Source organism: Pecten maximus, chromosome 11 (genome assembly GCF_902652985.1).
Source record: "Pecten maximus chromosome 11, xPecMax1.1, whole genome shotgun sequence".
Taxonomy (NCBI): domain Eukaryota; kingdom Metazoa; phylum Mollusca; class Bivalvia; order Pectinida; family Pectinidae; genus Pecten; species Pecten maximus.
Genome location: NC_047025.1, coordinates 27,193,443 through 27,207,077, shown reverse-complemented (window position 1 = coordinate 27,207,077; position 13,635 = coordinate 27,193,443). Strand labels below are relative to the sequence as shown.

Sequence of the window (13,635 nt, the reverse complement as noted above, 5' to 3'; positions counted from 1 at the left end):
TTATAGCTTAAGGGTTATAGCAAGGGCATTAAAGTAAAAAGAATTTTAAAAACTTGTGTTAAAATAAGAGCGCTAATATTACAAAGGAGGAAATAAATCCTAAAATACCCAAGGGGAGAGGATGGGTAAGTGGGTTTTTGGTTGGGTTTAAAATTTTAGCATTCCAAACCAAATCCTAGGCATTCCTAACAAAAAATTTTCAAATTTAACCCTAATTTTCTCCCAAAAGGGTTTTCCGTCAATGTTTTGTCCCTTAAATGGTAGACAAAGGGGCAGTTTGTTACCAAAAGAAGGGCCCGAGTTAAAAGGGGCCTTTTCTCATCAGGGATTTTTTAATTTAAGGCAAAATATAATTAAGGACAATTTATTAATAAAAAAAAACTTTTTCAGTTCTTTTTTTTTTTTTGTTTTTTTAACATTGGGGTTTGGTTTTCTAGATTGTTTAAAAAGGTCTGAAAATGATGGGCAAAACTCCTTTTAAATAGCTGTTAACCAAAGGGCCCTATATGAGTGTGGTTTTCGGGGGTTCAATATTTTATTCTTAAATTTGGGTTTAGTGTATGCCACAGTCTGGGACCCCTAGGGTGTGTTATTTTGGGGGCAATTTTTGGCATTGTTAACCCCTCATTAATGCAAACCTGAGGGGGACTGTGTCCCCACTCCCCTTTTAAAGCATGGGAATCGCAAAATAACCTGCACGATTAACTTTTTCGTGTGGTCGGGTTTAATTAAAAAAAAGGGGCTTGGTGGTCCAGACTAACAAGGTTTTACTGTACACACACCCCAAAGTGTCCAGACTAACAAGGTTTTACTGTACACACACCCCAAAGTGTCCAGACTAACAAGGTTTTACTGTACACACACCCCAAAGTGTCCAGACTAACAAGGTTTTACTGTACACACACCCCAAAGTGTCCAGACTAACAAGGTTTTACTGTACACACACCCCAAAGTGTCCAGACTAACAAGGTTTTACTGTACACACACCCCAAAGTGTCCAGACTAACAAGGTTTTACTGTACACACACCCCAAAGTGTCCAGACTAACAAGGTTTTACTGTACACACCCCCCAAATTGTCCAGACTAACAAGGTTTTACTGTACACACACCCCAAATTGTCCAGACTAACAAGGTTTTACTGTACACACACCCCAAAGTGTCCAGACTAACAAGGTTTTACTGTACACACACCCCAAATTTTCCAGACTAACAAGGTTTTACTGTACACACACCCCAAAGTGTCCAGACTAACAAGGTTTTACTGTACACACACCCCAAATTGTCCAGACTAACAAGGTTTTACTGTACACACACCCCAAATTGTCCAGACTATCAAGGTTTTACTGTACACACACCCCAAAGTGTCCAGACTGACAAGGTTTTACTGTACACACACCCCAAAGTGTCCAGACTAACAAGGTTTTACTGTACACACACCCGAAAGTGTCCAGACTAACAAGGTTTTACTGTATACACACCCCAAAGTGTCCATTTACTGTACACACAAACCAAAGTGTCCATTTACTGTACACACACCCCAAAGTGTCCATTGACTGTACACTCAAACCAGTGTCCATTTACTGTACACACACCCCAAAGTGTCCATTTACTGTACACACACCCCAAAGTGTCCATTTACTGTACACACACCCCAAAGTGTCCATTTACTGTACACACAAACCAAAGTGTCCATTTACTTTACACACAAACCAAAGTGTCCATTTACTGTACACACACCCCAAAGTGTCCATTTACTGTACACACAAACCAAAGTGTCCATTTACTGTACACACAAACCAAAGTGTCCATTTACTGTACACACACCCCAAAGTGTCCATTTACTGTACACACAAACCAAAGTGTCCATTTACTGTACACACAAACCAAAGTGTCCATTTACTGTACACACAAACCAAAGTGTCCATTTACTGTACACACAAACCAAAGTGTCCATTTACTGTACACACACCCCAAAGTGTCCATTTACTGTAAACACACCCCAAAGTGTCCATTTACTGTAAACACACCCCAAAGTGTCCATTTACTGTACACACACCCCAAAGTGTCCATTTACTGTACACACACCCCAAAGTGTCCATTTACTGTACACACAAACCAAAGTGTCCATTTACTGTACACACACCCCAAAGTGTCCATTTACTGTACACACACCCCAAAGTGTCCATTTACTGTACACACACCCCAAAGTGTCCATTTACTGTACACACACCCCAAAGTGTCCATTTACTGTACACACACCCCAAAGTGTCCATTTACTGTACACACACCCCAAAGTGTCCATTTACTGTACACACACCCCAAAGTGTCCATTTACTGTACACACAAACCAAAGTGTCCATTTACTGTACACACAAACCAAAGTGTCCTTATACAAATGAAAGAGTCCTCATACTAAAGTGCTGTGTTGACTTGCATCAGAGGTTCCAATGTGTATGTAAACTGAAGTGTTTATTAAAAGGCTCTATATTATTAAAAAGCTCTATATTGTACACACAAGTGTCCTGACTAGCAAGATCCATCTGTGCACACAAATTAAAATGTCTTTGTTAACAAAGTTTCACTGTAAGCATAAGTTAAAATAGTAAAATTAAGTCCTGGTGATGTATGCCAAGTCTCTCAACATGCCTACATACCAGCACAAAGAAATGTATTATTATAATAAGTCTAGCATTATATAATTATATCAACATAATGCAGGATATGTAATGCCAAAATTGGTCAGATACTTATGCCATGACCCTTACTGACCTCTCAAGGTATAAATGATCTGTTTGACAGCATCATGTAAACTTCATAAAAATATCAAATCTGGAGTGAAAATATTAATGTTCTTATCAGTATTCCACAAAAAAGGTATTTTAGCATATTTCCCACGTTAAAAGTAATGTAGTCTTTATATTTCTGAACAAAGAAGGGAAATCATTTGTATTAACTAAATTTTGACACCACATAGACATAAACACTAACAAAACTTTATTTAAACCTAAATGTTGAGAAAACACAAATTGAATACTTTTGTGTACATAAACAAAATTTATCTATTTGCTAAAAACCATAATTTGAATGGAGGTCTCATTGGTTTTAGAGTTTCCTTCGTCAGATCATGAGTTTTTACATTTGGGTTTTCTGTTTCAAACAGATCTGTCTATGAACAGTTTTAATATTACAACTGTCCTTCAATGACCTTTAATTTCGTCCGGAGGTAGGACTGATTCATTGGTAAATATCGACTAACAAATAAAGACAGAGTAAAAGTTTTCATGACCTAGACATTGCCTTCAGAGATATCGGATACTTTTTACACAGAAGATGAGGCTATTTATCATACCAACAAATCCAGTGCTTATTTATTTTTCAATACATCACTACAATTTTATGTCTTCATTTTGATCCTATTAAAATTTCACATGGGTATGGGAACTGTGTAACACTCCCAAATAGAATTGTGCTGTTGTAGAAATTTATTGTTCCGTTCAATAAAATGTGCTTATTTTTAAATTTCTTAAGATTTTTTTTTTTGCAGAATGATGCTGGAAAAGTTATTAGTGTGCTTGCTTTGCTTTTAGCATAAAACTAAATTGAAACACCAAAAAATTAGCAAAGACATAAACACATTCTCTGTGAAAATCTGACATTGCAACTTTACGTATTTATTTTATAGTCTTAAGCTCTATAGCTAGACATTAAAATGTAAATGAAGTTAACACTGTAGTTAAAATAAGAGCGCTAATATTACAATGGAGGAAATAAATCCTAAAATACCAGAGAGAGAGGATGGGTAAGTGATATTGGTTGTTAAATTTGAGTCATCAACAAACTCCTTAGGCATTCCTTAACACTGATTCCCATTCAACATAATTGTCTCTAAGGGTTTACCGTCAATGTATTTGTCTTACTGGTAGATCAGGGGTCAGTTTATGTTACCATAGAGACCTGAGCATGGTAGGCCATTTTATCATCAGCTCTCTTTAATTTAAGGCAAAATATAATTTAAGGTACAATTTATTAATAAAAAAACTGTATCAGTTATATGTTTTTTTCTTTGTTGAATAACATGTTAAGGTTATCTAGATTGTTCAATGGATCTGAAGCTGATGTCAAGACTCCTATACTAGCTGTTAACCAAGGCCATATATGAGTGTAGGTTGACGTGGTTCAATATTTTATTCTTATTGGTTGAGTGTATGCCACAGTCTGGAGACAACAGTATAGTGTTATTGTGGGGACAATTATTTGGCATTGTTAACACTCATTACTGTCAACACTGAGGACACTGTGTCCCCACTCCTCTGTACGCATGGGAATCGCATATAACCTGCACGATTAACTTTCTTCGTGTGGTCGGTTTTATATGTCTGGTGTGGACATTAAACACCAAGGTGAAGGTGACATATCCAGCCAGCTAGGACTAGTGTGGAATCGGGACATATTAAATGGGTGTTTTATCTACATTTGATAGTGATTAAATTATTTTAGTGGAAATTTATGGTATTGGATGTAAATGTAGGTATTTGACAGTGTGGTGTGATATCAACTGTCTGACCCTGCCTCTGTGTTGAAATGTAAGCTGGGATCTTTGAGAGTGTGGTGTGATATTAACTGTCTGACCCTGTCTCTGTTGAAATCTTAGCTGGGATCTTTGAGAGTGTGATGTGATATCAACTGTCTGACCCTGTCTCTGTGTTGAAATGTTAGCTGGGATCTTTGAGAGTGTGGTGTGATATTAACTGTCTGACCCTGTCTCTGTTGAAATGTTAGCTTGGATCTTTGAGAGTGTGGTGTGATATTAACTGTCTGACCCTGTCTCTGTTGAAATGTTGGCTTGGATCTTTGAGAGTGTGATGTGATATTAACTGTCTGACCCTGTCTCTGTGTTGAAATGTTAGCTTGGATCTTTGAGAGTGTGGTGTGATATTAACTGTCTGACCCTGTCTCTGTTGAAATGTTGGCTTGGATCTTTGAGAGTGTGATGTGATATTAACTGTCTGACCCTGTCTCTGTGTTGAAATGTTAGCTGGGATCTTTGAGAGTGTGATGTGATATTAACTGTCTGACCCTGTCTCTATGTTGAAATGTTAGCTAGGATCTTTGAGAGTGTGGTGTGATATTAACTGTCTGACCCTGCCTCTGTTGAAATGTTGGCTTGGATCTTTGACAGTGTGATGTGATATTAACTGTCTGACCCTGTCTCTGTGTTGAAATGTTAGCTTGGATCTTTGAGAGTGTGGTGTGATATTAACTGTCTGACCCTGTCTCTGTTGAAATGTTGGCTTGGATCTTTGAGAGTGTGATGTGATATTAACTGTCTGACCCTGTCTCTGTGTTGAAATGTTAGCTGGGATCTTTGAGAGTGTGATGTGATATTAACTGTCTGACCCTGTCTCTGTGTTGAAATGTTAGCTAGGATCTTTGAGAGTGTGGTGTGATATTAACTGTCTGACCCTGCCTCTGTTGAAATGTTGGCTTGGATCTTTGACAGTGTGATGTGATATTACCTGTCTGACCCTGTCTCTGTGTTGAAATGTTAGCTTGGACCTTTGAGAGTGTGATATGATATAAACTGTCTGACCCTGTCTCTGTGTTGAAATGTTAGCTTGGATCTTTGACAGTGTGATGTGATATTTACCGTCTGACCCTGTCTCTGTGTTGAAATGTTAGCTTGGATCTTTGAGAGTGTGGTGTGATATTAACTGTTTGACCCTGTCTCTGTGCAAGATGCATGCAAGTAGCGTACATTACTATATGTATGTGTGTGTTTTCGGAGGCCGCGGTATATTTGTGTTTGTCTGATAGCATGAAACAGATGTCATCTGTATAATGCTACCTCACTGAAGCATGCTGCAGGTCACATCACCTGGTCAATTACTCTTACAATAGGATAACCAGTCGTACCACACCCAAAATGCTGTGATATAAGCGAGAGTAGCAACTACCAATTTGAGAGTATCTGCCAGGGGATAGACCAAAGCCAACAACTGACATTTAGTATATGGTGGTGTTACTGTGCAATGAAAAATTAGAAGCTTTGTATACTTAATACTTATTCTGTAAAGTGCCAACAAGGGACATCATAAAGGTTTTACTATACAGTATTATAAAAATCTCTACCATGACAAATGAGCGGTATTGTATTGAGGTTTTACTGTGAATATCCACAAAAATGTCCATAGAAAATTAACAGAGCACATAAGAATGAATATAAATGTATTTTCACAGATTTCTACTGATTTTATATATTTCCAGAACCCAGAGATTGAATCCATACTAGCAAAATGCATGCCCAAACAATCAGCTGTGAAGAAGGAACTACCAGGCTCATCAATACAAGGTAAGTCAACATTGTGTCAAAGGGAGATAATACTTGACGAATGTCCGAATGTCTTGATCTGTATGATATTTAGTTATAACCAGATGTGTCAATTCCGGTATGCATTCCAAACATGTCTTAGATTCTTGTTTGCTTTTCAATAGTGTCATTTCATGTTTGTATATGTTTATGATCCACACTTTGGGCCATGGAGATGGCATATTTTTGTTTAAAGCTGACAACGCAAGTTAAAAAGCTTTCGCTTTGAAATAAAAAAAAAAATCATTTTTGAAGCACAGATTCCCATTCTCGTATTCAAGCAGACCTCAACTAAAATGTCTGCCACTTCCTTGGAAACGGTGACTGTAAGATATATATTTATCACAGGGATTTCAATCTTTTTTTTTTAATTTCACAACGAAAGTTTTTTAACTTGGTTTGTCAGCTTTAACTTATTGAGAGATGAAGAGTCTTATCTCTCCTCTTTAACTAGTACAGTGTAAATCTTCTTGATGCAGGTCAAATTTAAACATTTGAATGAGGACTAATATGAACATAACTATGAATTGTGGTCCGAGTTTATGTCAGAATTTTCCCTGTTTATGGTCTTTAAAGTTTTAGTTCTTTGCCAACAGACTCACCTATATCCATCCATGACCTCTTCTCAGCATTTGAGGCAAAGGATTTGGAAACAATGAATATCCTGAATCAGGCAATCCGTGAGTTTGATGCTCGAGCAAGTCTCAAATGCACAACAGTCCGAGACGCCTCCGATAAAACAGTCACTATGCTTCGACAGCAACACTCCATCAAGAAGTTTGACTTGCGAGATCTGAAGCATGTCCAATCTCTGGACAAGAGTGATCCCTTGTATATGTATCGGCTTTCAGTCAGTGAGATGGAGTCAGAAAGTGAAAGTCCTCAAGGTGCCTGTGAAAATAGAACAGAGGATGAGAATCATGATGATGATGGTGCTGGCAGCAAGGCGGCAGAGGTTGGTCTTGAATGTTCTTTAGACAGAAAAGAAACATCACTGCAGGGATGTTCGAATGTGAAAGACACATCCATGCAAAATAAAGATTTAATCGTAAAAGCAGACAAATTTGTTTTAGAAGTAACAAATGAGGATGTATTTGATAATGGTATAGACAATCAAATGGTCAGTGGTCCTCCAGGTCAGTTTGTGACAACGGCACCATTAGGGAGCCTAGTGTCACCTAGTGATAACTCACGAGTGGTCAGAGATAAGTCATATCTGATGCACAATGAAGAGAATCGTGAGGGTAAATCAAGCACTTCAATGACAATGGGATCAGAGGAATTTCCAATTCCGGTAGAAACGCATGTCAATGATACGACTCCGTCGTGCCTTATTGATCAAGAGGGTTCATCTGAATATGAATCTGAAGGAGATATTTTTGAAGAAATGGAGAGAAGTAAATTAAAATCTCCTCAACTAGCCAGCTAGATAGTGTAATAATGTGATATGTAGATATAGTACTGTTTTATATACATTTGAGAGTCCTTATATGTCTGGTAGGCATTCAATATTAACTTGTGATGTTCACACTGCTTGGATGGTGGATACTCTATTGTCAGCTTATTTGAATTATAATTAAAAGTATTATGTTCGGGAAATAGAATACAGTCAACCACTACAAATATGCTTTTTGTGAAATCTGACTGATAAGTATTACTTATTTTTTCCTGGCTAGGCATTGTATCATTAATATTTATTTAAATTATGTAACAAATTATTTGTTTATGACTGCTGGGTTTTGTTACAAATTGGTTTTATCCCACCTGTCACAAATATATGATGTATTTCATCTTCATTGTACACTTAACGTGAGTGATATGATTATATTAGGGTTGATTTTATGCATGATTGAATTGTTTAGGCCTTTAATGATCAAAGCTGAAAAAAATGTAAATTCTATACTGTCGATAAAAAATTCTTTACATCATTTTGTGTTGCTTTGAATTAAATGTTCATTACTTGACTTAATTTGACATTTTCCACATAATTTCGTTCATCAGGTTTGCTTATTTACTTATTTATTAGAAATATTCAAATGAAATTGCAGCCTGAAATTCATCTTAATAATTATATTGATAACATTATATAAAAAAAATGAAATGATCCACCTTGGGTTATCATTACATCAGTTTCCGTAGTAGGAGGTTAGTTAGTTCACTTGGTTTGATTCACCATGGTGAGCTTATGTGGCGGTTCATTAGCATCAGTAAAATTTCACATAAATACCCCACAATCACTGAGCATCCTGAGCATGTTTTAGACGAAAGCCTTCCATGGACTTATTCCATTGACCTGTTGGCAGAATAGCAATATGGCAGCAGATTTCAAATCAGCTGCCAAATGACCATGTGAGAAGATCACAATTTCCTTTCCAAAATATCCCGGTAAGAAGACTTCAATCCTTGCTTCAAAACAGGCGATGGCAGCAAATCTCAACTTTTCTCCTGAACATTGTGAGAAAATTTCAACATCACCTCTAAAAAAAGCCATATGAGGTTTCAACCTCTTGTGCAAAAAGACACTTATGTAGTCAATTTTATACATACCTCCAGAAAGTCCATGTAAGAAGATTTCAACTTCACCTCAGTAAGTAGCTTTCAGTCCTGTCTTCAGTCCCATTACTTCATGTTGTCATCTATTTGTCTAGAATTGTTCCAACTGTTTATTCATTTATGTTTAAGATTGAATGAAAACAGCTATGGGTGCTAACAAATGATGTTTTAGGTACTGAGTGCTTACTGTAGAGACGATGTTTATGGGATTGTGGGTCAAATGGAAATGTTTGATTCTGCAAGTAAAATAAGTTAATGAGAAATTTACTATTTATTTGGAAATCTTACAAATTATTCTATTGATGGAAGTCACTTTTTTCAACACTTCTTATTAGTAGTGAATAATTTTGAATTGGCCCTGCAGTGATAAATGATGCAGTCTGCCTTGTTTCTTTGCAATGAGACACTCTTGTGTCGTTTGCCTGCTCCATATTGTTTGTTTATATAACTTAAATATTATTTTGTTAGGGGTTTCGTTTAACATCTACTATAGGTATCCTCAAATAGGTATATTTATTACCGATTGGGCATTGTCATATAAAAGCCACAGGCAAAACCTAAATCTTCCACTAATTTAATTGCTCCAATGTGAATGCTTGAAGTAAGCTATATCTAATTGATAAGTAAAAATGGCAGTACTTCATAGATATTCTAAAAGATGTAATTATTGCTTTAATTGATATTTCTGTTGTTTTTTGTCTTAACGATTGTGCCATGACAGTTGAAAACATATGTTTTTTTATGTTCATGTTATATTGGTCTAAAATGCTAAAGGTTCATATTTCAGATTAATGTGATTTACGTCGTAGTTTTTATAGCCAATGCCAAGGATTTTAAAGGAACTTGTTAGAGAGGTGTTACTGAGGAGACGTTAATGATGGGAAATTGTTATGAAGGCTCGGTTTTAATAGGAATGTTTGTTTTTGGAAGTGTTGCTGAGTAGATGACTTTATTGTGAATTTGTTAATACAAGCCAATCAATTAATTTGGAGATCGTATGAATCCCGAACTACTTTCATTTTCGTTGTATTTTTTGACACTGTGAAATATTTCATTTATATATTGTCCTTTTATGAACTTTTCTATCTATATGATATCTTCTAGTTTCTTGGTTAACATTGGCATAGTTCTATCTTTCATATAATTTTAGAGACCTTCGTGATATGTTAGGTATAACATGTTATTATAACAAAGCTGTAAAACTATAGATAAGTATTTCGTAACGTTTGAATAATCATAGCACTAGACATTCTCCTTACAATAGTCGGATGTGACGCTATGGAGTATCTAATGGAACGGTTATGATATAAATATTATGGTTACTGCTGCAATGACTACTGTTATGGTTACTGTTGCTATAAAGGCTGTGTTAGGGTTACTGCTGCAATGACTATGTTGTTATGGTAACTGTTGCTATGACGCCGTGTTACGGTTACTGCTGCAATGACTATGTTGTTATGGTAACTGTTACTATGACGGTCGTGTTACGGTTACTGCTGCAATGGCTAATGATGTTATTGTTACTTCTGCTATGACGACTCTCTTTTTGCAATAACTGTTGTAGACATAAAAGATAAATTGAATGATAAAAATATGATGTTCTCCTGATCAGTTGAATGCTTTATTTGTACTGGTTGAAAAACCTGACGGCTTTCACCATTAAGCGGTGTTAAATTAATCATCTTAGGGACAACGCTGTAAATTATTTCACAATTGTAGACTGCGAGACCCGTGACCTAGTCGCTACAAAAGGGGGTTAATAATACGGATAAACTGAAAGAATCTTTGGGATTTTTTCTCTCTAAGTTTTAATTTAAATGTACGTGCGATTGGTGTTATTAAGAAACCAATAATGTCAAATATGTCAACTTGAATGAGTGTTGTAATATATGGTATTAATAACCAGGCGAAATGTTACAGATTCCTCTGGTATTCTTTTTAGATTATATATTGTGTACTTTCTGAGGCTCTTCGTTAATGTTTTCTATGTGTCAGATGCCTACAAACTGCCTCATATTGATATGATGATTTTCTAAAGCCATTTAACGTTTTCTATCTAGACTACAAACTGCCCAATAGTATTATGTCGAATTTCTTAAGTAGTTTTGTTTTCTTTCTAGACAGCAATACAGGTTGAATCACACCTGATTTTGTTCAGTTTCTGAAACAATTTGATGAGGTTTACTATCTAGATAAGCCTACAAAATTCCCCTGTGATTTGTCAGTCTTTGTGAAGTTTTTTTTGACGATGATTGCTATCTACACCTGCCTAAATTGCCGTATATCGACAATTTGATAGATTTTGTTGATTTTTAAAATCTGATGACTGCTCATTTCTAAGTTTCGATTTGTCCATTTCCTGAGACAGTTTCATGTTTCTAGCTAAACATACCTACATGTTAGATTACCAGATACGTGTTATTTCTCCTGAATTCTATCTCCTGTACATACTATCTGCATATGATTTCCAGTTTAATCGAGCAGTGAATGTACTCGATATCGACTTTTATTAGTGCTAAACAGTTTATTACAATGTAAAGAAATACTTGAGTGTTTATGTTAATGAAATAGATCATCAAGTGCCATAAACGGTCGATCATGTCTCCGTCCCTATCACAGTATTAATGTGTATAGGTAGATATAGTTGATATTGTGATATATATGTTTAAAACACTACAATACCTACTTGCTAACATGCCTACTTTCTTACATCCTTGATCCTCCATGGGTAATTCTCACTTTTGCTGTCTGCACACCTGGAACATATGTCAAAATCGAAGGCTCCATTTGATGTCTTGGTATTCCAAAGGTAGCCGTGAGCGAAAGTGAACCTAAACCCTGGGGTATCCCGTATGCTCTTCGTTAATAAAAGCAAAGAGACGTCACCCACCATTTTAATTGTCTTTCAAAACGTTAACCTTCATTTAGGAATCTGTTTTGTACCATTGATGTTTTACCATAAACCATAAAGCATAACTACCACTGTGTGCTAAAGTTTCGAAGAATATGTATTCGCGACAAGAGAGCGGTACACTTTCGTTTCGTGATACAAACAAGTTAATGTGGTCCTTTCCTCTGAGATCCTTTAAGCATATGTGTTGCCGGGATTTCCCCACTGTATTGAGGTTAATTTTAGAATCATACAGATTGTTGAAGTTTTCTTGTAATGTTTTGTGATAGAAATATACCAGTGACAGAAATTGTTGATAAACTGGTACATATTGTTTACACTGTTAGACTATTGTGCATTTCTTGTTACAAGAATGTGATAATAAAACTGTTACAAAAGTAATTTCAATGGTTGTGTTTATATTCTATTTTCCAAAAAGTTTTCATTGGATTCCAATTATTTCGGGGGTTTTCCCCAAATGAATTTGATATATACTTATATAACGATTATCTCTTGTACCCTAATTAGGCTTGTGTGATTAATCAACCAGTCTAGACAGTTGCACAAACTGGTTTGCAGGAAACCAATATGAATTGGGAACCAGCAGTATGGAAATCCAAAAGGAATTTAAGAAAATCGGAACAGACTTGAGAATGGACGTATTTTATATATCCCTGACTTAATAAATGAAATATATGAAATGTAACGAGATGATCAGGTCACAGCACAGTGATGGCGTTGGGCACAACGAGGACAACATAACGAAACGCAACGAAAGACAACATCATGGCTTTGACAGGAATCTAATAAAAAGTCTATTAAACCCCTTCAAGAAACATACCTCGGAGGGCAAGCGCTTCCTCATCCTCTTGCGATACCATGCTATCTTGTTAAGCAGTATGTTAAAGGATCGGGAAGTATTTTAGTATTTGGTTCCCTTGTTTAAAATATATGTGTTGAGTGATAACCGACGACTTACTTATTAAGGGACTCGATGATCAGGCGTTCGAATACTTGAAATAAGACTACTCACAACATTATACCACTTAACGTGAAAATTTACAACTGTAACATTCAAATTTCGCCGATCAACACTCGGTGGAAGTAGATAAGCAACCATGTAACTAAACTTAATAATAAACAGAGTATACAATGTTTAACATGATTTTAAATACAATAGTACTTCGTTTTGGTCTGCGTGTCGAGGAATGAGATCCTATGAATTATTTGTACTGCTGAAGAGATTTTTAAACGACACAGACCATAGATATTTATACAAATTAAAATAGGACAAAACATTTTATGGTTTATTGGATAAATGTTTATAGATAACTCCGGTAAACACAAAGTTTAAAGATAACCAAAGAAAGCATAAATGAGGGAATCGTTGTGAAGACGCTTACCCTTCTGGAATATCTGGTCTGATTCTCCTTTTGTTCCTGTAAAGAAAAGCCCAGATCAATTGTTACAAATTCATTCTACTGTGCATACAAATTAACTGGGATATATGGATTATAGAACCGAATTTAGAATTCGGGTAGTCATTGTTAACTGCATCTCCTCAAAAACCCCGTTAGAAATTGTCATTAGTACATATACTTTCTATGTGTTGGAATTATTTCATTTCTCCCTTAAACTTATCCATTGATATGTCGTATATCGTCAATACATTGTTTGCCGACAAATAACGGATCAAAATATTTATTGGTTAAAGTTGTATATCAAATAACGTAACATTTTGGTCGCCTATGATAATCGAGATTTGGGCTCGCTGTAATACGAAAACAGGAAAAGGCTAAGGCTTTCATCATTCTATTGTATAAT

At 35.9% G+C, this 13,635-nt stretch overlaps 1 protein-coding gene across 2 annotated transcripts in view; it reads left to right on the top strand.

Annotated features, from left to right (window-relative positions):
- LOC117337482 (ankyrin repeat domain-containing protein 27-like) overlaps positions 1–12,213 on the top strand; it is a 95,656-nt gene extending 83,443 nt beyond the window's left edge. For both annotated transcript variants that reach the window (XM_033898483.1, XM_033898482.1), the window contains 2 exons: positions 6,266–6,350; positions 6,965–12,213. In XM_033898483.1, the coding sequence (XP_033754374.1) occupies positions 6,266–6,350; positions 6,965–7,797 (918 nt within the window). In that variant the 3' untranslated portion in view covers positions 7,798–12,213. The remainder of the gene's footprint in view (positions 1–6,265; positions 6,351–6,964) is intronic.
- The last annotated feature ends 1,422 nt before the right edge of the window (positions 12,214–13,635 follow it).